This window comes from Poecilia mexicana, unplaced genomic scaffold, assembly GCF_051168715.1.
Source record: "Poecilia mexicana isolate PSO_F unplaced genomic scaffold, ASM5116871v1 scaffold_3, whole genome shotgun sequence".
NCBI classification, from domain to species: Eukaryota; Metazoa; Chordata; class Actinopteri; order Cyprinodontiformes; family Poeciliidae; genus Poecilia; species Poecilia mexicana.
In genome coordinates this window covers 36,649,509-36,674,238 of record NW_028263372.1, presented here as the reverse complement: position 1 = coordinate 36,674,238, position 24,730 = coordinate 36,649,509, and the positions used below count along the sequence as shown (strand labels likewise).

General features: G+C 42.6%; 2 protein-coding genes across 14 annotated transcripts in view; both read right to left on the bottom strand.

Annotated features, from left to right (window-relative positions):
* Positions 1-637: 637 nt before the first annotated feature.
* LOC106905292 (uncharacterized) lies at positions 638-22,441 on the bottom strand. The gene is made up of 9 exons (XM_088004649.1): positions 21,719-22,441; positions 20,314-20,727; positions 14,237-15,503; positions 12,894-12,939; positions 11,731-11,923; positions 9,875-10,714; positions 7,911-8,105; positions 5,943-6,326; positions 638-5,394 (listed from the first exon to the last, which is right to left on the bottom strand). Exons 1-9 carry the CDS (start codon positions 21,879-21,881, stop codon positions 4,199-4,201), a joined length of 4,698 nt encoding a protein of 1,565 aa, XP_087860775.1. The 5' UTR covers positions 21,882-22,441; the 3' UTR covers positions 638-4,198.
* A 140-nt stretch (positions 22,442-22,581) lies between these two features.
* herc1 (HECT and RLD domain containing E3 ubiquitin protein ligase family member 1) overlaps positions 22,582-24,730 on the bottom strand; it is a 47,402-nt gene continuing 45,253 nt past the window's right edge. For all 13 annotated transcript variants that reach the window (XM_088004546.1, XM_088004545.1, XM_088004548.1 and 10 more), the window contains 2 exons: positions 24,365-24,670; positions 22,582-23,067 (listed from right to left, as the gene is read on the bottom strand). In XM_088004546.1, the coding sequence (XP_087860672.1) occupies positions 22,882-23,067; positions 24,365-24,670 (492 nt within the window). In that variant the 3' untranslated portion in view covers positions 22,582-22,881. The remainder of the gene's footprint in view (positions 23,068-24,364; positions 24,671-24,730) is intronic.

Sequence of the window (24,730 nt, the reverse complement as noted above, 5' to 3'; positions counted from 1 at the left end):
GTTATGGTTACGTTCAGGATAACAGGACAAGACGGAAAACAAACAGCGATGATCTAAACTGGGTGTCCAAACTTTTTGTCACGTGGGACAATAAAAAAAAAGAACTTAAATCAGGGAAATAAAAAAAAACAGATTTTTTTTATGGATATTTATTGTAGTTCCAAAACCTGAATGTGATTTTTATGATAGGATATTAGGGCTGTCGTAGATAAAAAAATAAAATAATAAAAATAGTTAATTTCCACCAAAAACTCATAAATTGAGATTCGTCTCAGAAATTTTCTAGAAAAAATGTCAAAAAAGTTTCAAAAGTTGAAAATTTCCAACATTTGAAACTCAGGAATTTCCAAGTTTATTGTAGAAAATTTTACTTTCAACATTTCAGAGTTTTATTCTGGAAATTTACTGGTTTTTTTATTTTCTATCTAAAATGGTGAAAATGCACCTTTGTAAATTTAGCATGTTTGCTGTATTAAAAGAAAAGCATCTAGTTTTCAGTTTCTTTTCTGCTCCGTTGAACAAATGTATTTATTTTCAGTAATAACAGGACTTCTTTCTTTCAAAACACTTGTAATATTTACTAACATTTAATAGATTAAATAAAAGCTGATTTTGGTAAATAATTTCAGTAAAAGTCTTTAAATAAACATGGTTTTATTTTTGTTAAATATTAGTTATAAAAAGACTAAATTTGTGTTGTACTTTAAAATTTCCATTGTAAGAAAATTACAAATTAAAATCTTCCATCTGCATCAACGGGCCAAATTTGTATAATTTTTGAATTGCAGTTGGGGGCCACACAAGGGCCACATTTGGCCCCCAGGCCAGACTTTGGACGCCCCTGATCTACAGAGACAGGAAACTGTTTGGTCTCAGTTACAATCGCTTCTTCCTCTGGATTACATCCGTCTCTGTCGCAGGGGAAGATGGGGAAAGCTGAACTCCTGAATGAACGGTGAGAACATGCAAACAGGAAGACCCCAGGCTGGGATTCAAACCCACAACCTTCTTGCTGCAGGGCTACCGACCGCTCCATGCTGCAGCCCCCTAAAGCCTGTCCTTCAGTCAGTCTGAACATTTAAAAGCATCCACTAGGTGGCGCTTAAAGCTTTCATTAAAGCTCTGAGTTAAACCTGGGAATCCTCAGAAAGAATAAAGTCCCTGGAAATGTTTGGCAGAGTACATAAATATAACAATTATATTAATAAAGTCATAGAATAATAAACTTCATTAATAGAACAATAAGTCACAAATTTAGCAAAACCACTACAAGATCTTTGGACTGTAGTAAATATCAGCTAATTATAAGGACCATAAAGAAAATATTTAGTGATGATGTTTGTTGTTTAATCTTGTTTCCTGCAGGTCAAACCCAAAACTGCAAGAGTTTAAAACAATAAAGCACAAATAAAAATAATTTAAACTACATGAAGCATCCTGTTAGGATTCGAACAAAAATCATTTTTATCTAAATAAGTTGATTTAAATGAAGCAACATTTCAGGATGATCATTACTTAAGTCAGAGGCTTCTTCAGATTCAGTGCACTACAGACTGCTGCAGGATATCTTTCCCACCATCTTCAATAATTACTTGAAGAATCCAAATTAATTAGTTACAGCAACACTTCATTTCCCTTTGGGATTAATAAAGTATTTTTGAATTTGAATTTCCTCACTGAGGTCTAGAAGAAGCTGCTATCCTGCAGCTCGACCAATCAGCTTGGATGAGCCAGCTGATTGGGTTGGCTCGTCCAATCAGCTCCGGCGGTCTGCAGCGGGTCGGACCCAGAGGAGCAGAGGCACCTCAAAACATCGACCAGCCGCTGCGGCCTCTGGGCTCCATCCCACTGAAAGTTTTCATCGTTCAGAGCTTCTGCGCTTCGCTGCTCCTCTTCCAGGTGAAGCTGCTGCTGCTGCCAGCTTCACAACCTAAGCCAGACCACACGACTCCTTCAAATTCACCTCAATATGCACCATTACACACTTTGGAAACCATCTTAGCTCTACCAGTCATGATCTTCTTGTAGGGGTTCGGCCAGTCAGATCCAAGCTGAATCAATGGCTCTCTTGGATTGGCTGCTTTGCAGCACCAACCATTAGTGAGTTCAGTGACGTTGAGGTATCTCAGCTTCCCAAGCTGCATTTTCTTTAGATATACTCTGAAAAAAAAGCAAATAATAACATGTTCCTGCCAATAAGAGGAGGCGGAGTCACGTGTGTCTGGGGTCACGTGTGTTTGGGGTCACGTGTGTCTGGGGTCAAGTGTGTTTGGGGGTCACGTGTGTTTGGGGTCACGTGTGTCTGGGGTCAAGTGTGTTTGGGGGTCACGTGTGTCTGGGGTCACGTGTGTCTGGGGTCAAGTGTGTTTGGGGGTCACGTGTGTCTGGGGTCACGTGTGTCTGGGGTCACGTGTGTCTGGGGTCACGTGTGTTTGGGGTCACGTGTGTCTGGATCATCCGATGTCCAAGGGTCTCCAGGAGGTCAAGGCACTGAACAAGAAATATTTCAATTTCAGTGTTAAAGCATCACACAGGGAGCTCTGAAAGCTGACTTACAGAAGGATCACAGGTCAGAACCAGGCTGTGGTCAGCAGGTTCTGATGGTTCAGGCCTGACTGGTTTCATTCAACAAACCAGTTTAATGTACGTAGATCCATATGCACTCAATCATCCTGTTTGTTCTCAGCCTGCAGATCCTGAAGCTCTAACTGTGAGTTACTGAACATCCAACACTCAAACTGCAGACGTTGAAAACGATCAACCTGAAGGGAAAAACTCTGAGCTCCACCATCTTTAATCCTTCAGATGTTTGATCTGAGTAGAAATCAGTGAGGCCAGCGCCATTCTGCCTGACCCGGCACCTTCACGCCGTTCCGTCTGATTTAAATCCTTTTAGACAACACAACGTGAAAACCTCACCATGGCGACGTAGAAACCACCTGAAGCTGACGTTTAGAGGACTGGGCCTTTAAACCCACGTTTCCGATCTTCACCGCCTTGTAAGTCGCTCACATCACCGAATCACACAGAAGAAATCCAAACCAGAGCATTCAACAGATGTGTCACTATGTTGACGATATTTTACTATTCTTAAACAATCCCAATCAAATCAGCCCAACCTGTCGACTAATTATCCTCACAATCATTCAGATCACAGCAGGAAGTTAAAGCTATTCATCTCTGCTCACAGTGAATCGGACTGTCAGCAATAAAACAGTTTTCTTGGTCCAACCTGCAGCTGTGGGGTTTCTCAGCAGCGCCCAGGTGTGTTATATTAACATCTACTCTTTAAAAACATCCCACTAAAACATATTTGGTTGTCTTTAGCTTGTTATATCACTTTAAAAAAAATGTCTGTAAATGTGGAGCAGCAAACAGCTGAGGTGAAGATGCTACAGCTAACCACCAGTCTGTCGACGACAATGATGATGATGATGATGATGATGAAGATCAGCCTGAGGAAGGCCAGTTTAGGCTGATGATGATGATTGTACTGTAGAAGACTACAAAACTGAGGGTTGCCAAAAAAAGTCAGAATTAAGATAAAACAGGAGCAACATTGTTCAGGTCAGACTAAAAGAAAGTTATTTTTAAATTACGAGAAGAAATTCACAAAATTCTCGTATTATTACAACTTTAATTTGGTAAATTACATTATTCTCATATTATTATGACTTTATTCTTGTAACACTATGTCTTTTTTCTCGTAATTTTGTGAATTTATTCTCATAATTAAATGTTTGTTGGTAGCCTGGGCCTAACACTGACTGCTGACTGTTGCTGGTGGGAACCCGCTCTGGTGGGCTGCCTCACCCCTCTGTCAGTCTGCAACCATCAGTGGTGAATCACTGAATGTCCTTCGGAATCCTCAGACTTGAAAAAGCATCGTACAAATTACAATATACAAATATTCTTAATATTTTTCTTCGTGTGTGTGATGTTGGTGCTGGCAGTGAGGAGAACCAGCATTTGAGTCGTCGGTTTTTCTTCTTTTGAACATGTTTTGCTTCATTTGCAGCTCCACAGTAAATCAACAAATCATTTCAGTTTTTGTCCCAGAGATGATAAAGTTCAGTTATGAAAAGAGAAGATATCAGAAAATGATGAACAAATGGAGAAAAACTAGAATAGGAACATTTAAAGGATGTGAGCGGACTAACCGACCAGCTCGCCTCTTGACGTGATGCTTTCAGGGCTTTCAGGACTGCACAGCGCCGCCGTCCGTGTGGATCTTCATGTGCTTCAGCAGCGTGCATTTGTGACTGAAACATCTGCCGCAGAGCTCGCAGGAGTACGGCTTCTCGCCCGAATGGCTCCTCATGTGTTTGAGCAGCGTGCAGCTGTGGCTGTAGCTCTTGTCGCAGATGCCGCAGGGGTACGGTCGCTCACCCGTGTGGGTGCGGATGTGCTGCATCAGGTTGCTGCTCTGGCTGAAGCTTTTGCTGCAGATCTCGCAGGAATACGGCTTCTCGCCCGTGTGCGTCCTCATGTGCCGCAGCAGGTTGCTGTTGTCACTGAAGCACTTCCCGCAGGTCTGGCAGGAGTAGGATCTCTCGCCTGTGTGGGTCATGGTGTGCTTCCGGAGTGTAGACGGGTCGGAGAAGGTTCTGCCGCAGGTTTTACAGAAGTACGGCCGCTCGTCCGTGTGCGTTCGCATGTGGACCATGAGGTGGACGCTGTACCTGAAGGCTTTGTTGCAGGTTTTGCAGATGTAGGGCCTCTCGCCCGTGTGGATGGTCATGTGGCGTTTAAAGCCAGACTGGTCAGAGAACCTCTTTCCACAGGTCTTGCAGAGATACGGCTTCTCACCCGTGTGCGTCCTCATGTGGACGTTCAGATTGACCTTCTGGCTGAAGCCTTTACCGCAGATTTCGCAGGAAAATGGTTTCTCCCCAGTGTGCGTCCTCATGTGGATCAGCAGCTTGATGTTGTATTTGAAAGCTTTTCCACACACATTGCAGGAAAACGGCTTCTCCACCACATGGATTTTAAAATGTTCCTTTAATTCTGAGTCGCTGCCAAAGTTTTTCCCACAGAGCTGACATCCTGAGGGTCCGTCGCTGGTCCCGACGCTGCTCGGATTCTCAGCGCTCGGGTTGTAACTGTAACTCATGAGTTTAAGACGTGGCATCGGGTCAGTTCTGCTTGCTGATCCGGACTCTCGCTCCCAGCTTCCCTCCTGGAAGCTGAGGAAAACGTTCTGCTCGGCGTTTCCTTCAGCTTCACTTTGGTCGCTTTCCTCATAAGCCGACGTCACGGTGAAGGAGTCAATCTCCTCCTTCAGCACCAGCTGCTCGTCCTGCTCCTCTTTAATCTGTGGAGGTTCTGCTTCCTGTTGCTCCTTCCGGTCTTCAGGAGGCTCCGCCTCCAAGGAGACACAACGCTGTGGAGCATCTGCAGGAGAAAAACAAAGAAACTGATTAAATGTCTGGCTCATCTATTAACCCTTCATCGTTTTTACCAGCGCTGCTCTGAGCAGCAGCTCCACCAGGCATTTGCTAATTGCTGCTGGCTAGTCTGAAGGTGCTGAGTGGTGGACGAGCTGCGACTGGAAGGCAGGACTAGGTCGACCCAGGAGTTTGCAGCTGAATGGTTGCCATGGAGATTAAAGGATTTCTCAAACATGAAAGAATCAAAGCAACACTGCAGAAATGTTTTTAACGAGGGAAAAACTTTATAACATGATGGAAAGATCAAAAATGTTGATTTTACGTGCTACTGGCCCTTTAAGCAGTTCTGCAGACATGAGCAGAATGTTTGAGCTCCACCTACAGTTCACCTGTAGAAAACCTGCAGGTTGGCTGTTCTTGGTGCAGGAAGTGGTGGAGATCCTGACCGTCTGATCCGCTGAACCTCACTGAGCTGTTCGAAGCCACTGGCTCCCCCTACTGGTCATCCTCCTCAGCTGCAGGTGAACCTTCTCACAGATTGAAGCTTCTCACCTGTTTCTGCGTTCTGCTGGAAGGTTGGTTCTGATTTCTGGGTTTGGTCTCGGTTCTCTGAGGTGGAGCCGCGCTCTCTGCTGCTGGCTGGGTTTCTGGTTCTGATCTGCTCTCTTCCTTCCAGAGGAAACTTGTGTTTCGGTTCTGGAGCCCTGCGGCCTCCGTCTGGGTGAGGCGCCGTGAAGGCGTCCACCTCCTGCTTCAGAACCAGCTGCTCCTCCAGGCCCCTCCGTTCAAATCTGAGGAAACTCTCTGCTCTCTCATGACCTTTAAGCTCCGGAGGTTCTGGCTGCTGCCGGGTCAGCGCCGACGCCCCCTGCTGGTGCAAAAGCTGCGGTGCGGCAGGAATCTCTGGCTTTTTGCACAAGTACTGTCGCAGCAGGTCTGATGGAAGAAAGGAAGCTTTTAAAACATTAATAATTACAGTGGCAACACTCTGTTTTGGTCCACTGGTAACTGGAACCCAAATTATTTAACACCTTTTATTAAAATCTTTTGCTTTTTTCCAATGAATTAAATTTCATATTAGGTTGAATAATTTGAAACCTTAATATAGGTTTGTCTAAAAGCTCTGGAGTTTTAATAGGTGTGTAAACATTTGAGAGAATGAAATAAAATAAATTATTTTATTTGTTTTTTTTGGTAAATGTACACCTTTTATTGCTTCTGTTTAACTTTGATTTTATTTTGTAATATTTAGGTATAAAATTGTTATATTTTTATGAAACAGCTTTTTTATCACTAACATCATAAAGGCACAAATGAACTAATAAATGGCTCCATAAACACGTGGGAAATCGATGAGCTGATTGATTCTCCAGAAATATGATCAGACCTGCTGATGTTTGCTGATCAGCTGAGACTTTCAGGACTATTGATCCGGATCATGTTACAAAATCTGAGGAAAATCTGGATCATTGGAAGGAAAACTGCAAGAAAACCAGACTGGAGAGCTTCATATGCAGACACTTTCATACATCATATAAAAAAAGATTTGCGATTTAATTATTATCAAATTAGACAAAACTGTTTTTATTTTATTGTGATTTTATTGATTCACAATGGAATATTACAGCCAGATTAAGATTCATTTATTTTTTATTGCAAGAATTAAGTCATAATATTATAAGAATAGAATTGTAATATGTAAATAAAGCGCTAATATGACCAAAATAGTCATAATAATACAAAAATAAAGCATTGATATTACCAGAATACATTTGTAATAAAACAAGAATAAAGCATTACAATCACAATATTACAAGAATACAATAGTAGTACAAGAATAATGTTAATAATAATAATAATAATAATAATGTTAATAATAATAATAATAATAATAATAATAATAATGTTAATAATAATAATAAAGTAATAATTTTATGAGAACTCCAACTGGAAAAATAAAAAAAATTAAATGAGGAAGTATCGATTTTACAAACAAGAAAATATTTCATCTTTTAACAGTGAGCTGCTCATATCAAAGCGACTTTTTTACTCAGAATTTTAGGACGTTTTCAGGTAAAAATTTGTCTTCATTCTGCTGATATTATCACTATATTCTTTAATAAAACATCAATTCTCACAGCCTGTCCCTGATACTCCATTGTACAACTCAGAAAAATGACTGAAATAAAAGTCAATTTTTAAAATATTTTTTGTCATCTAATTTATAGTTTTTAATCGGATCTGGCATGAAAAAATAGTAAATTTTATTTAAAGCCATAAGTCGGGATGTTCTGCCAGCAGCTGTCCACCGGGTCACCTGGGCACCGAGTGAGGGAGCTGGTGCTGTGGATCAGCTGGTGACCCCCTGATTCTGCGGTCAGAGTAAAGATGGAGGCCGGATTCAGGCCTGCTGTTCTGACGCAGAGGAACAACAATCCCCGTTAGCCTGACAGACGGACCATGAAGCTCAGATCCGAGCCTCGTGGACCGGGTCGGAACCAGCTCCGCGGACCTCCTGACCTGCTCTCTGGAAGCCGCAGTCCGGCCTCCAGCCGCCGTCCAGCAGTCTGCGCTGGCGGTCCAGCTCTTCCTCGTACTGGGCGATGGTTCTCTGGAAGACCGAGAAGATTTCCTCCGCGGCGGCAGTCAGCCGCTCGCTGATGAACTCTCTGAGATGCTGGGCTGAAGACATGCCGGACATGTTCACAGCTAACACTCACACTGCAGCACGAAGCAGCGGGCTGCTGTTTACATCCGCCTGGGTGTCACATGAGGGCGGGGCTGCCAACACCTCCCTCTACCGGCGGGATGCAGGATGTACATCTTCAGAACTTCCAACACAAAATGTTTTCCCATCAATAAATGAGAATATCACCAAAACATGCGGCGCAGATAAATAGCATTTTAATTTTATGGCCAATAATAATCACTAGGAAGAAAAGTCTACACAAACAACAGTAAATTACATTTACCTGAGTACATTTTTGGAAAAAAAAATACTTTTACTTTATTATGCTGTGTTTTTTTTACTTTTACTTGAGTAGTTTCACTATGAAGTATCTCTACTCTTGAATAAAATGTCTGGATTCTCTACCCAGTTAATGAAAAACAAACATTTTTAACCAAACGTTCACCAGACAGACACACCTGCAGTTTTTGTTAAAGTTTCATAAGTTTTATATTGAAAGAAACTGATTTGGAAACTGCTGCGACAGACTGGCGACCTGTCCAGGGTGACCCCGCCTCTTGCCCAGAACGTTAGCTGGAGATATGGACCAGCACCTCCTGACCCACTTGGGACAAGGGTGTATAGAAAATGGATGGATGGATGAATTTGGAAATTGATTTTATTTTAGTTACTTAGAAGAACCATTGTCACTTTCCCTCTTAAAATACCAAAATTTCCACTTAACTTTATATTTTCATTCATCTCATTATATAATTTTTCAATATTAAATGATTGATCATATGATCAGTTAGTTGTATATAAATTTTGTTATTCTGCTTCCACATATTTTTACTCAATTAGAAAATATTAGTCCAAGAAATGACTAAAATAAGGCAAAAAAAAAAAGTATTTTATTAAAAATGCAACTCAAGTACTATATGTAAGCTGTTATAACATCAGATTTAATAGTCACCTTCCTAAAAAAAATGGTATAAATGATTTGCCAATGATTTGGCAAAGAAAATCATTTTCTTTGCCAAAAAAAAAAAATCACTTTTGGCAAAAAATGATTTACGCCATTTCTTTAGGGAGGTGAGGACATTTAAAATGATGTCAGAGAAAAATATAAAAATAGGTGAAAATACTGGTATTTCAGACTAAAAGAAAAAAAAACCCACAGATATAAAATAGCAAATTTTCAGACTTTATTCTCATAATATTGTAACTTTATTGTCATCTCATTACTTTATTCAGGTAATGGTGCGATTATTTTCGTAGCGTTATAACTTCATTATCATAATTGAATTTCCTTGGCCTGGCCTTGAAGCTCATCGTTGGTTTCCATTCCCGCTAACCTGGATGGTTTTCCCGTTTCATGATTTACAGTTGTACCGGAAACATGCGAATACGAAGGTTCCAGCCTGAACCTTTATAATTAACAAAAACAAAAAACAAAAAAGTGATTAACTGTGTTCAAATTTTAATGCGTTAAAATCTATGTAATTAACTAATCAACATGAACGCGTTAAGCTCAGTCCATAAAACTCTTTTTCTCATAATTGAGTCGTTCAGCAAACAGAAATAATTTCAGTGATTCTGAAACAAGAGTAGAGATAAAAATGGTGGATGTGTTTTTTTTTTGGTTTTTATTGGCTGTTGTGAACTTCTGGTCTCAGCTGTAAAATCCAGAACGACTCGTCCAGTCGCTGCTTCAACAAAAACATAATAAAAACAAATCAAAGTTATGGACCCGGACCGAACCTACTGACTGGGTCAGGCCTTCACCTGCAGCTGTCCCTGGGGTGGGCGGAGCCTCAGGTGGGCGGAGCCTCTCCGGCGTGGACCCTGACATGCCGCCACATGTGGCTACTGCGGCTAAAGCGCTTTCCGCAGACGGCGCAGGAGTACGGCCTCTCTCCTGTGTGAACGTTGGTGTGCTTCCGGAGTGATGAGTGATCCGAGAAGCGTTTCTCGCAGAACTGGCAAGCGTACGGTTTCTCTCCCGTGTGTGTCCGCATGTGGACGGACAAGTTGACCTTGAAGCTGAACGCCTTCTGGCAGACGTCGCAGGAGAACGGTTTCTCGCCTGTGTGAACGCGCAAGTGGACCCTCATCTCCGAGTTGCACCTGAAGGCTTTCCCGCAGACGTCACAGGAAACGGGCCGCAGCCCCAGTCCACCCGGAACCAGGCCGGAACCGCTGCTCCTCGTCCTGACCCGTCTCCTCTTCGGCTCCAACTCCTTCTCGATCCAGGTTCCGTCCTGACCTCTGACCCCGGCGGCAGCAGCGCCGAGCAGGCCACTGTTTGGAGTCAGAGCGTCTGGTTCCTGACCTTCCTGCTGGCTGCTCCAGAACCCGGTCCGATCTCTGGCCGAGTCCGAGTCGTCACTCCAGCTTCCCGCCGGTTCTCGGGTCTCCGACTCGGACACGCTCCGGTCCCTGCTGGGTTCTGGCTCGCTATCAGCAGACGTTACCATGGTGATTTCAGCGTTCGGCTTCAGAACCGGCGGCTCTTCATCACGGACGAAGCAGAGAGCATCATCTTCCTCTTTGACCCGGGAAGATTCTGGTTTCTCCCGGTCCGGACTGGACTTCCAGAGCTGCTGGTCAGCAGGAACTTCCTCTTCCTCCTTCCTCAGGAACTGAACAGGAAGTTCTGCAGGGAGAAACAAAACAAAGACAACTAAAAATTTAAATACTTTAATTTTATCTGGAAAAGCAAAACAATAGAAATAAATAAACTCTTCCGAGTTATTTTGTCAGATCTTGTTGACAGAGAGAAAAATTCTGTCCATGTTTGACCTGGACTTTATCTAAGTTGCAAAAACAAATCAAAACGTTTTGAATTTTTAGAAACTGAGTAAAATGTTTCACAGGCGGCATTTAGAGAACGAGTAGAGTTTTAATTATGCAGGTCCACTCAGAAGCAGAAAATTAGACCGATTATGGTTTTATCCAAGGGTGTCGGAACGAGTTCATCATTGAGGGGAAACGCCCCCCTTATGCCCCCCAGTTCCTATGTCTATGGCTTTATCTGCTCCATTTTAACTAGTTATATTTACTTTTAAGACTAGTTTCAGTCAAACTGAAAACCTACTTTTCAGTTTGATTGATATTTTATCATCACAAAGATGTTATTTTCATCTTTGAAGATACACACTGCCTGTTTTGTGTATGTTGATGTATCTGCATGGATGCTTGATGCTAGTTGCTTACAATGTAGTAAACTGGCTTTTGAGAGAAGGGTAAACGATAAAAGATGTTTTTTCCTCAAACTATTCCTTCATTCCTTTGTTATTTTACATTTTCATTTTAAATTAAATGAATGAAATGAACAAATAAATAAATAAAAGATGAGCCGTGGGCCGCAGCCCCCTCTGGTCCTCCTTAAGGACACCACGAGGAAATAACCTAATTTCTCAATATTAAATCAGATAGTCCGCTCAGTTACTTATAACTTTATTAGCTTTTTTTCTTGTACTCAATACTTTTTCACTCTTTCTGCAGTATAAATAGAATTACTGTTACTTTCGTCCCATCTTTGCTGCCTCATCCAACTCTGGTTTTATCTCTCAGATTCATATGAACAACCAGGACATGTCCGAACCCCACCTGTTCTGGTTCTGCTCTGGATCATCTTAAAACGGGTCTAAGCAACAGGTTCGTCCTCACCTGTCCGGTCCAGCCGAACCTCCGGCCTCCAGCCGCCGTCCAGCAGTCTGCGCTGGCGGTCCAGCTCTTCCTCGTACTGGGCGATGGTTCTCTGGAAGACCGAGAAGATTTCCTCCGCGGCGGCAGTCAGCCGCTCGCTGATGAACTCTCTGAGATGCTGGGCTGAAGACATGCCGGACATGTTCACAGCTAACTAGCTGATAGCGCCTTGCGTTAGCTCTCGGTTAACTTCCGGTGCCCAGTCCAGACCTGCTGCAGCGCCTCTAGCGGAAACTCCAGGTCTTACAGCTCAGTCAGAGTACAGTAATTACTTTTCCTCTTATGTCAGACTAAATATCCAAAATGCCGTTAATTTTTCACTGTGTAACTTTACAATGGTGTTGCAAATCTGGACACCTCCGTCATTCACTGAAGACGTTTGCTGATATTATGCAGAGTTCTAGTCTTACATTAAATGCAGGAAAGACGGTTATTTTTCCCCAAATAGGTGGAAAATAACTCATTCAAAAATTCATATAGCTAAATGTGAAGAAAATAAAATAAGGATGAATTTGTCTTTGCAGGTGTGACTTTGGATCCAAATTTAACCTTTAAAATTATGCTAATGAGCTTAGAAAGTTTTTAAATTTTAGATTCGCACACTGGCACATACGTGAGTCTTTTACCATTGAGGCTTCGGTTTTATGCATCTAAACTCTTTTTTGTATTCTGTGATTCAAACTGCTCACACAAAACAATATATTCAAGTGCCTTAAAAAAGACCAATTCCCAGTCTGTGTAAAATTATACTTACCATCAATCTGTCCAGGATTAACATTGTTTATGAATATTTAATGACGAGTACCAACATGCAGACAGAAACTTCATGTCACTTAATTTTTTAGCTTGGTAACTAAATATTTAACTCTGCTAAATAATTTGTTTGAAGCCTCAAACTTTTAGTTAGCAAACTAAATATTTAGCTCAGAGGTAAATATTTACTTATCTATTTATTTAGTTTGAAGCCAAATATTTACATTGAACTGATATTTATAAATGAATGAACCAGATGGTGAAAACTGCTATTCATTTTTAACTGTGTAACTTTTGAAACCCAGGAGGACGGGCGACATCGATTCAGAATTTTGTTCCAACATTTTGATATTTCATAGAAAAAGCAATACCATTGAGATAAGGAGTTTTAATTTGGAGCCTTTTGGATCGGTTCCACTGAGGGTCATATAATCATGAAAACATCTCATATTTATTGGTGATGAAAACCGGCGGTCAGGATGAGGATCATTTGGCGGAAAGCAGGTGACAAACGTCAGCAGATTCCACAGTTAAGGATTTTTATTTTATTTTCATCAGATTTTCATCCGGTCTCATCAGAACCAGCAGTTCAGGAAGAGCTTAACATAAATCTCATCACATCCGACCCAACAGCCTTACATAGAAGTGGACAACATCAGCCATAAAGTTTAAAACAAAGAATTTATAAAGATATACAAGCTGCTATTTTATATGCACAACACACAAACTGATACAGGTTAGATAACCTACTAAACAAAATGAGTCTGAGCAGGAAATTCCCTCCAGGTGACGTCATTTCCTTCAGGAAGTTGTCCTCAGAGGTAAGTGGTCTTCAAAATAAAAGAACAAAAACAACAAAACAGACTTCCTGTCAGACATTGTCAGTGTGTTTCACCTTCCAGATGTTTCCATCAGACGGACAGACGATGTTTATGGAAGTGACCAAACAGGCGGTCAGGATTTGTAAACATTTTTATATAATATTTTTCTACTTCAGTATACTGAAATTTATATTTTACTTATATTTTATGTTGAGCATAATGTCTGTTTCCTGTGTGTCATGCCAATATTTTCCCAATTCTGGGATCAATAAAGTTAATTTTATCTTCTGATTGTTCAATGAAGATCCATCTGTAACATAAACAGTCTAAATAGTGTATAAAGTTCCCACGATTCCTGAAGGCAACACGATGAGGAAGACGCTCTGACCGAGGTATAAAAAAACAGAACAAGTTAGATCTTAAAAAAATAAAATATCCAAAAACTAAGCTAAAATACTTTAAATTTTCTAAAATTTGAAAAATAAATAAAAAAGCTAAAAAATAAAAATGTGCAAATTAAGTAAATTAAATATTTAAATTTAAAAAATGCTTTTTTTTTGGCATTTTGGAAAATGAACTTCAGCTTCATCTCAGAGATCAAACTTTTTTCAGCTGTAAATGAGATCGAAACGCTTTCAGAAACGGGACAACAGCGCGCTTTAGTTTTCCATGCATATAAAACATTTTTACTTCTTTTCCCTTAAAAACTTCATGATTTCTGATGGACTTGAAAGTGTTTTTTTTTTTTTTTTGTTTCCTGTTATGTTGTGAGAAATTACCGGCTCACACTAAACAACCAAAAGTATTGAAGTTATAAAAAACCAGAGTTCTGGCTCTAAAGCTTTCTGATTGGCTGTGGCAGAATGAACGTCTTCAGTTGGACCACGCAGCGCTAGCTCTGAGCGGCCGGAGCGCCGCCGTCCTCCAGGACTATCTCCACCTCCGGACTGTGACCCTTCCTGTGAGTCTTCATGTGTCGCGACAGGTGAGTGCTGCTTTTGAAGCGCTTGCTGCAGGCCTGGCAGGAGTAGGGCCGCTCGCCAGTGTGCGTCCTCATGTGGCGCACCAGGTTGCTACCGTGGCTGAAGCGCTTGCTGCACATAGTGCAGGAGTACAGCTTCTCCCGGGTGTGGGTGGTCATGTGGACGCTCAGGTGGCTGCTGCTGTTGAAACACTTCCCACAGGTGGCGCAGGAGTACGGGCGCTCCCCAGTGTGGCTGCGGGTGTGGCGCAGCAGCGTAGTGCTGTGGCTGAAGCAGCGGCCGCATGTCGTGCACTGGTATGACTTCTCTCCAGTGTGGATCCTCATGTGGGAAATCAGGCTGCTGTTGTGGCTGAAGCATTTCCCGCACGTCTTGCACACAAACGGCTTCTCTCCCGTGTGGATCTTCATGTGAGCCGACAAGCTGCTGCTGTACCGTAGGATTTTCCCACAAATATGGCAGGAAAAGGGTTTTTCTCCAGTGTGGGTGAGCATGTGGTTCCTGAGCGCCGATGCTTCGGCGAACCTCCTCCCGCAGGTGCTGCAGGGGTGTGGTTTCTCCCCTGTGTGGGTTCTCTTGTGGGAACTCAAATGGCTGTTCTGACTGAAGCTTTTCCCACAAGTTTCACATGAATATGGCTTCTCCCCAGTGTGAGTTCTCATGTGGACTGACAGGTACTTGCTCTCCCGGAAAGCTTTCCTGCAGATCTTACAGGAATATGGTTTCTCTCCTGTGTGGATTCTGTAATGTTTCCGCATTTTGAAGTTGCTGCTGAAGGTTTTCCCACAGACAGAACATTTTGTCGATTTATTACCAGAGTCAGAATTACAGACACTATCGAATGGAGGGAGATCGTCTGCTGCATTACTTTGACTTGTCCGATTCTGGCTGGATCCCGAGTCTTTGTCCCAGTTTCCTTCCAGATCCTGCCTCTCAGCTGCATGGAAGGTGTTCTGGTTTGGTTCTGACTCACTGTGGTCAGTTTCCTCATAATCAGATGTCACTAGGAAGCTATCGACCTCCTGCTTCACCATCAGTTCATCTTCATCACGAACGCAGACGTCTTCCTGCTCCTCTTTAATCTCAGGAGCTTCTGGTTGCTCCCGGTCCAGACTGGAGTTCCCTGCCTGGCCAACGGGAATATTTGCCTCCTTCCAGAGAAAATGCTTGGGAAAGTCTGGAGGAGAAACAAAATGTTCAGTTCAAGGATAATTCTGCTGCTGTGCACAAATTTTTACGCTATTAAGGTTTGCAGCTGACAGATACAATGTAGTTACAGAAAAGTATATAATGATGAAAATGTACGTATAGCGCCCCCTTCAGTCCTTTGGCACATATGCAAACTTAGAGAATATTTATTATCACAGCTAAGAGGCCAAAAACCTCTGAATGTTTAAAGGATGAAGAAGAGTTGACAGCTTATCTAATGGCAACAGACACAGTAAGGAGCTCTCCGTCATCGTTTGTGAGCATAAAGTTCTTCAGGTAAGAAGCCGTTTTTGCAGCAGGTTTTTGGGTTTCTGTCCTCCGTTAATAAAACAGTCTCTTGACCTCCAGAGATGGTTTAATAACAAACCATCTTCCTCCATGTTTAGCCATGCTTACTGGCTTGTATTTTCCCAGTGTTCAAGTCAAAGAAGTGGCAGTGTTGGACTGCAGCTGCAGATTGACTATGTCAGGAATTTGACTTTCATCCACTTCAATTTATTAGAATAGTTTATTTCTTTAACACCAATTCACAACATGCTGTTTCAAAGCATTTTACAGACAAAAATATTCTAATTTATCAGTTCCAGCTGATCCTGGTTATCAAACCGTGCATTAAGTTCACTTTATTATTTAAATGAGTTGTAAAAGTTTCTAAGGAAGCACAGCAGAGCATCAAGTCATTGACTTCACTTCTCCTGAACCAGCAGGGGGCGACAGTGGACAACAGCCTGAAGTGTGTCGTTGACTTTGCAACTATAACTCGTAGAAACCATGAACGTATGGAGGACCAAAACTGACATAAGAAATAAAAGTTTCAGTTTTGGTCCTCCATATGAACATAGCCTTGGGGTGGCGTTTGTAAAGTTACACAGCTAAACATGAACAGCAAAAAATTCAGTTATCTGGCCTAACAAAAAAAAAAAGGTTAATTTGTTTATAAAATGTCAGCTTTGTATTTTGGAGGAAATATTTAATGTAGAACTAAATATTTAACTAGCAAGCTAGCAAAGGTCTGAATATAGCAAATCATCAAGTTGGCAAGAGTTCTTTCTCTTGTCCTGAGCATAACTACAATTATTGCCCTCCACCCAATTATTGCCACCCAGGAGGGATACATCCCTGTATGACGACTCCGGGTCGGTCTCCCCTACAGACACAATAAAGAGACAATTATCTAAAAACTTACAAAACAAGTTTATTTCAAACATTACAGCATAAAACAAAGGATGTTTTTAAGGCAACTAGAATGGCTACCCAACGACTGAAGTAGCAGAAAACTTGCCAAAAGCAGTCTGCATATCCAGAACCGTCATACTGGCCTTTGGGAAACTTTCAAAAGTGCAGTCAGATGTGACTCAACAAAAGTGTCAAAACTTCTGCAACAGGCAGTGTGGCCTTCCTGAACCAGCCTACAGACCCATGTGAAACGCTGCAAAGCAGTTGCGTTCACTCTGCAAGCAGAGGAACACTTTGCACTTAATGCACCGCACCCGGGATTTCCCGGAGCAGCCCCTGCCTCTGCAGTGCATCGAATTCTTCAGGTCTATCACCTCTGGGAGATGAGCAGCAGAACAAGTTCGAACAGAGACGTGTGGGACAGGGGTGATCCGCGTTCTTTTCCTGGACTGTGGAGGATGTACATTCTGCCTCTCTGCAATGAAATGTGAGCCTCTAGGATGTTGTGCTTGGTGAGGAATACCTGAGCCACCACCATGCGAAACTCCAGAAACTTCATGTCAGCCTTTGTTGGGTTCTTGTTTTCCTGGATGTCTTGGTGGTACAGCAGCCAGCTGTTAAGAAGAGCCAGATCGGTGAAGTGCATCAACATGCGGATCGTCCACTTCTTAGTGCGGATGCTCATTCTGTCCAACAGGTCAACTCCGCCCATATTGGTATTGTACTCTCGTACAATGCTTGGCCGGATAACAGTCACATATTTTCTGTCCTTCTTTGACCATTGCTGACAGGTGTCTTTAGGCTCTTCTGCATGAGCAGCAGAGAGCAAGACAACTGGCTTACTGTCATACCACTTGATAACACAAAGCTCCCCGTCTGTCCTTGTAACTGTTGCAGAAGCACCTCCTCCTTGCTGTTTAAGGGTTCAATCACTTGGCAGCTTCTTCATTGCTTTGGGGACCCGGTTCTTCATCACTGTGCCAGTCAGGTACACTTGCTTCCTCAGCATGTGATCCACAGCTGGCACGCTCATGAAGAATCGATCACAATACAGTTTAGTACCAGAAGGCAAAGTTTCAGACAAACGTTTGATCACCAAAGTTCCTAATCCCAAACCTGCTGAGTCCTCAACTTGTGAGCTCAGCATCTCTGCACCTTGGTAGACTTCAAAGTCCAGGACGATTCCATCTCCCGATGCCAGAACAAAGTTCTTTATGCCAACTGTATTGTCCTTTAGTGGCACATCCTGTCGGAATGGGCAGGCTCCAGTGAACGGGATCATCCGCTCTTTTATCGAGACACACTCTGGTGGAGCCTGAAGGCAGCAGCCTTCAAGTAAGCGGTTCAGGAAAGGTCTAACCTTCCACAACTTGTCGATTTGTCTCTCATCTCCTGGAACGTTATCGTCAACAACAATTTTGAGATTGCTGCTCAGTTTGAAGAACCGATCACGTGACATTACATCACTGATGGCAGGGATTCCCAAAGCATTTGACCAGACCATCCGTGTTTTTGGATAATGAATGCAAGACATCAAAATAGCTGCCCCAAAAAAGTGATAGATCTCATCAACAGAAGTATTGAGAGATCTTCCTGTCTTCGCCAGTGATGTGGCGTTTGTGCAGTGGGAGAGAAGTCTCATCAGATCAGCGTCTATATACTGCTCCACGTATTCCTGTGGCTGCGAATCGGTTCGCACGTCTTTCAGGTCGTCATCTTCACCCTGAAACTGCATTAGGTTTGGGGTGAAAGGAGCAAAGTTCCAGCGATTGCCATGTTCAGCAGGTTCTCTGCTGCGTTTGGGTTCTGGCTCCCCACGCTCTTCTTTGCTTGCTTGTGGATGTCGTAGTTCACTCCTGGTCTCGCCGTCACCATCTTCACTGCCGTAGTGATCATCTTCTTCTGCATCAGGCAGTGAATCATCATCTGAATCCTCTTCTAGCAAATAATCATGTTCGGAATCATCAGACAGTTGTTCGACAGGTAAGAGGCCAAAATCAAGAACATTTTCATCAACAACTGGATTGTCGTCTTCTCCATCTGATAAATCTTCAACCTCAGAGTTGTCTACCATGGCCATTAGCAGTTGTTCTGCTTTTGACAATGAAAGTTTCTCTGAAATGATAAGATCAACCCCAAATTCAAATCAAAATCTATACCACAGAAAAGCGGCTAATAAATGACATAGCTTGTTAGATGATTAGTTGGCTAGACAAACACACCACCTGCATGAACTATTTATGATTGTGAATGGTTTGAAATATTTTCAGACCTATCAAAAAAAATGTGTGAGCAAATGCCTCTTACAATAAATGTTTGAGCGGTGAGCACACTTAGGCTAATCCACTAATAGCGAAGCTAATTTTCAGTTTAGCACTTTAGCGTTTTTGCTAAATTTGAAAACATTTAGCTATATAAATGTTTTCATTTAAAGTGCAGATGGTGTGTAATGACAGAGCTGACCCTGTAAAGGATGATATATAACGATGTAACGTGTTATTGACATATGGTGGGTGTCAACATGACTAGCATTAGCTTTCAGTGAATACTGTATTGATATAGTTCTTTAGACTGAACAAATCTAATGTTTGTGGTTAGCGCTTTAGCGTTAGCAGGACTAATGTTTTAGTTAGCGGTGACCAACACTGTTTATTTGTAAACTCTTGTAAGTATTTACATGTTTATGGCATAATAAATAATGAAATATAGTCTTGATGTCCTCAAATGAGTAAATCATCTCCATCAACATTGTACTTTGCTTCTAATGGAAAATATTGTTGAATTTGAAGCCTTATGAAGCAAAAGCTGTAACCACATCAGATTCAAACATGAAACTAGTGTGTTTGTGCCCATTATTTTGATGAGAGTTGCTATAGAAGCTTTTTAATCTTGTTTTCACTTACATGAGTGCAAACTGTCATGAAACCACTAGAGTGGTGACTATTCATGAGGCCAGTGGGTCAAAGTTCTACACAGAAAGTATCATGGTGCAGAGAGGCATAAATGCAATGTCCTTGTGAAACTTGCATCCTAAATAATGTAATATAATGAAGCCCGTCTCACATGATGCTGCAGGCCGAAGAGAATACAGAACAGAACCGCTGGTTCCTTTAAATGTGGATTGAAAACATTTTCATTTCCAGCAGCTTTGGATCAAAGAATCTGATTGATCAACTGTTTGCTTTGTTTATTTATCTAATAGTTTTCAACTCTTCAAGGTTTTTGTAATTTTAATATTTTTCATTTGATGTACAAATGTCTCCAAATTAGACCAGAAATCTTCCCCAGATGTATCAAAATGGGAAAATTGCTGAACTACCTTCATTTGACCAGCAAGTGGCAATAACTCTGAGATAAACATCAGAAATGAAAAGTTCCAGTTTTGAATCCAACAAGAAATTTAGGAATTTGAAAATAATCCCAACTTTCCTCAACATTTCTCTGGTTTTTATTCAACTAGAATATCTGCATCAAAGCTCAGGCAGTTGGTTGATGTGTTCAGTATCGTGGGAAATCTCAGTTTTGACACATTTCATGAATTTAAAGCTTCGTATTTTGCAGTATTGGATGAGTTATTAGAGATAATCGATTCAGGTTCTCACCTGTGTGGATTCTGTAGTGAGTCGTGCTTTCTGAGTTCTCCGAGGTTTTTCCGTCTCTTCTGTCTCTCTTACTTTCCAACAGGGGACAGTTGTCCATCAGCGTCCTGTCCTGGCTGCCCTTCAGCTCCGTGTCTCTGTCTGGCCCGGATTTGTCCGTCCAGCCTCCGTCCTGATCCGGTCTCTCCTGTTGGATCCAGTCCGATTCTGGTTCACTGAGGTTTCCCTCCTGGAGCGACGGCGCCACCATCAGGACGTCAGACTCCTGCTTCAGGACCAGCTGTCCGTCCCCCGGAGCGCTCCACACGTCCTCCTGCTCCTCTTTGATCTGTGGATGGTCCAAACTGGAGTCCTGCTGGTTCTGGAGCTGCAGCTCAGCAGGGATCTGCTTCGTCCTGACAGAACACCGAGGGAAATCTGGAAAAGACAACAATACATTCAGCTTGAGGAAAGAGAAGCTGGCTCCACCCGTCCTCCAACCGTCCATCATCCAAGTGGAGACTAAGGACCACAAATAGCTCATGGTCCAAAGTGAAACTGCAGCTATTCATTATCTTATTATTCTACCAATTATTATGATGACTAATCAGAAAAAAAATTGGCACAGTCTGCAGATTTGTTATTTATCTACTTAAGTCTTTTTAATACGTTTGAATACATTAAAATATGCAAATAATTGCATTTTAAAATAAGAAAATTTTCTGGACAAAGAATCAACAGCAGCAATCCTTTAGCTCGATTATTTGTAGCAAATGATGCATCTGCTGAGGTGGAGTTTCAGCTTCCAACCTGAACTTACAGAGAAATTATGGGATGTTTAGATCCTTTAAATTCCATTTAAATTCACGTAATTATTTAATTACGTGAATTTGAAGGCGTTAAAAATGTTCAACATTATTTATTTAATATCCAAAAGTCTCAAACCGGAACCTTTGTATTTGCGTGTTTCTGATACGTCTGTAAATCTGGTGCAGATCTGCTAACAACAACGCAGCTGCTCTTCTTGGCTCACTGAGGGTTCGTTTCTGCTTGTAAAAACAATCTGATTGGACGATGGAAAGGACGAGTGGTGTGTTCAAGTTGTGTTATAAGCGAAGCTTTTTAGGGCTAAAGTAGCATCTAAATGCTAGATACGTAGCAGCTAACGCTAATGTCAGCGTCTACAGTCCACATTTCTAGTAAGTTTCTGAAACTCTAGAAAAACACTTTTCGCCAGTCTGATGGTTGAATAACCTGAAGAACAGATTAAAACTGTTTATATATTTGTGTTGTCTTTTTTTAAGCTCAGATGTTTATTTACTCGGTAGTTTGCCTGCCTGTCACCCATCCAGTCCACGATGGGTGGCTCTCTGTCGGTGTGTCAGATAAAGCGGTGAAGCGGAACCGGTCTAAGACCGGACCTCCTGACCTGCTCTCTGGAAGCCGCCGTCCAGCAGTCTGCGCTGGCGGTCCAGCTCTTCCTCGTACTGGGCGATGGTTCTCTGGAAGACCGAGAAGATTTCCTCCGCGGCGGCAGTCAGCCGCTCGCTGATGAACTCTCTGAGATGCTGGGCTGAAGACATGCCGGACATGTTCACAGCTAACGCTCACACTGCAGCACAATAAAAGGACGGCTCACTTCCGGTTTCAGAGGGTTTGTCTCGTTACCGCCCCCCGCCGGCAACACAGGCTTACTGCAGTCCACACCTGTAAAAACAGAGCGCCCTCTATAGGCCAAAGCTCTGCTGGACAGTTTTAAAGATCTGACGTCAATAGAATTGAATATGCACGAATCAGGCATAACATTATGACCTAATGTGAGGTGAAGAACACTGTTAATTTCTACCTCCACATAGCTACAGTTTAAAACTGGCTATCCTGAGCTACTTCTGGAGGTATGCTGCTTTCTCCTACTACTCTCCAATTTTCCAGTATTTGCTGTTATTTCGGCTTTGAACTGTAGGTTCCCTCTGTTTCTTACTCTGCATAGAAGCAACACCTGGTCTGTTATGTTTTGCTTTGGCAACTTCCTGTGATTAACTTCCTGTCTCTCTTTCATCCTGTAGCCTTTAAAATTGTCTGTTTCTCTCCTAGATGAAGCCACTGACTGCTCCGTTTTATCAAACTAAGTTTCCGTCTTTCAGTTTAAGAAAACAGCAGAGACAAAAAACAGATCAACTGAACTAGGAGTATTTTCTATGCTAGAAAACAAGTACAGAGTTGATCCTTTAGTGGCTTTAAATTTTATGCTAAACCAGCTTGCCATATAGGATGCATATTTCAACAGATCAATTCTGCAGCATTTTTATAGTTTTTTTATTTTGTTTGCTTTGGGAAACTTGCTGCCGCCAATGAAAACAATAAATATGGATACAATGCAAAACATTTTCCTAATGAAGCATTTTACACAATGTACAATCTTTACCCAGATATTCTGTACATGTTTCCAAGGAGCTCTGTGGGAGGAAACCAGAATTAACGCGCTTCCTGTGGATTTCCATGATAAAAACTAATAAACCACAGAGAGAAATGAAGGTTGTGCCATTAGAGAAATAAAACGGATGTAAAAGAGTTTGCAGCCGCGTGGAAGCATCAGTAGTCCGTGTCGGAGCCCTCGGCGTTGTCCACGTTGCGGGAGAGCATGTAGTTGTCCATGTCGATGGAGCGGCAGTTGTTGATGGCGTAGCGCAGCCGCTCGGCCATGACGGCCTGGCTGGAGTACGGCGGCAGGCGCAGCTGGAAGAAGCAGGTCTGGGAGGTGGGGAGGCTGTCGTACGGCTGAGGAGGAACAGAGAGCGTCAGCAGAGAGGAGGAGCGGATACAGCCGTCAGTCGGTCTGTCTAACTGCTGCTGTTCTGACTAGTCACAATGAAGTCCAATTCAACTGAATTTGAAAAATAAAATTTTAAAAAATGTAGAAATAATTTTTCAATCAAATTTTAAATTCTATCTATAATTTAAAAGATGTAATCAGTTTTTTATGATTATCTAATAAAGGCCATTGAAGATAATAGAAAGTCTTTTTTGGCTTTACAAAAATTTCCAAGATTTTTCTAAAGGTTTCTGAGATTTTGGCAGAAATTTACTCCTTTTTATCTACAACATCCAGAGTAAGCTCACATTTTTTCAGTTCTACGATTATATAATTTATAATCAAATTTTCAACTTTTGGAACATTTCTGACTTTGAAAAGCCAAAAGATTTGCTAAATCAAAAAACACACACAAAAAAAACTACAAACCACAAGAAAATATCTTGTAAATTTCTGTTTGAAAAATCTTACAATTTTGACTTTCAACATCAGAAATCTCAAAGTTTTTTCTGGAAATTTTGGAGTTTTTTGGTAGAAATTTAGTTTTTTGTTCTGGCTGGAATACGCCGTCGTAGCTTTGGTAAAATATAATTTACTGAAATGTTGTTTGTCATTCTTCCTGTCAGTCATTAATCAGCGTTTGATTCATGTTTTAATCGATTGGCAGCATTAATACTTTGAGCAGTTTGGCTTTAATCGCTGCTCTGATTTGTTTCTTTCTGGTCCAGCTGACGATTAATCGATTATTTTACTAATCGATTAATCGCTTTGGTTTTGTAGCATCATCTCTGGGTTTGCTAAATGGGCCAGAAGCTAATTCTGTTTGTTTCCTGAGCAGAACCGGGTCAACTACAGTGAGGAACATGGAAAGTTGTCTGTGCCGGTTTGGGTCGGTCCCAGTCAGTCCCAGTTGGTTTGGGTCGGTTTGGGTCGGTCCCGGCCGGTTTGGGTCGGTCTGGGCCGGTTTGGGTCGGTCCCAGTCAGTCCCAGTTGGTTTGGGTCGGTCCTGGCCGGTTTGGGTGGTTCCGGGCCGGTTTGGTTCGGTCCTGGCCGGTTTGGGTCGGTCCCAGTCAGTCCCAGTTGGTTTGGGTCGGTCCCGGCCGGTTTGGGTGGTTCCGGGCCGGTTTGGTTCGGTCCCGGCCGGTTTGGGTCGGTCCGGGCCGGTTTGGGTCGGTCCCGGCCGGTTTGGGTCGGTCCGGGCCGGTTTGGGTCTGTCCCGGCCGGTTTGGGTCGGTCCGGGCCGGTTTGGGTCGGTCCACTCACCCGGTCCACCTTCATGATCTGGAACCGCTGTGAGATGTCGGCGGTGTTGGCGGGCAGCCGCGAGCGCCCAGAGACGAAGCGCATGAAGAGGACGCGCTCGTCGTTGGAGAACTCCTCCAGGGTCTGCCAGAACCACTGGACCAGTGCGTGCTGCTCGTCCACCTCCCGGTACCGGACCACCTTCTTCAGAACCTCGCAGCAGATCTCCGGCATGCCGCACACCATCTGCTCCAGCTGCCGCGCCGTCAGCAGCGACAGCAGCGGCACCGGCACGATCCACGACATGCCCTCACGCACCGCTGCCACCTGGCGGACGGGAGGAGAACAGACAGGTTAGTGAGCGGTTCCGGTTCTGGTTCTGGTCCG

Coding starts and splice junctions, on each gene's coding strand:
- LOC106905292 (XM_088004649.1), bottom strand. CDS start 21,881: ATGTCCGGCATGTCTTCAGCCCAGCATCTCAGAGAGTTCATCAGCGAG. Junction 6,327..7,910: donor CTGCGGCTTCCAGAGAGCAG/GTCAGGAGGTCC, acceptor TTCTTCCATCAG/ACCTGCTGCGACAGTACTTG. Junction 5,395..5,942: donor CCAGCAGAACGCAGAAACAG/GTGAGAAGCTTC, acceptor TTTCTCCTGCAG/ATGCTCCACAGCGTTGTGTC.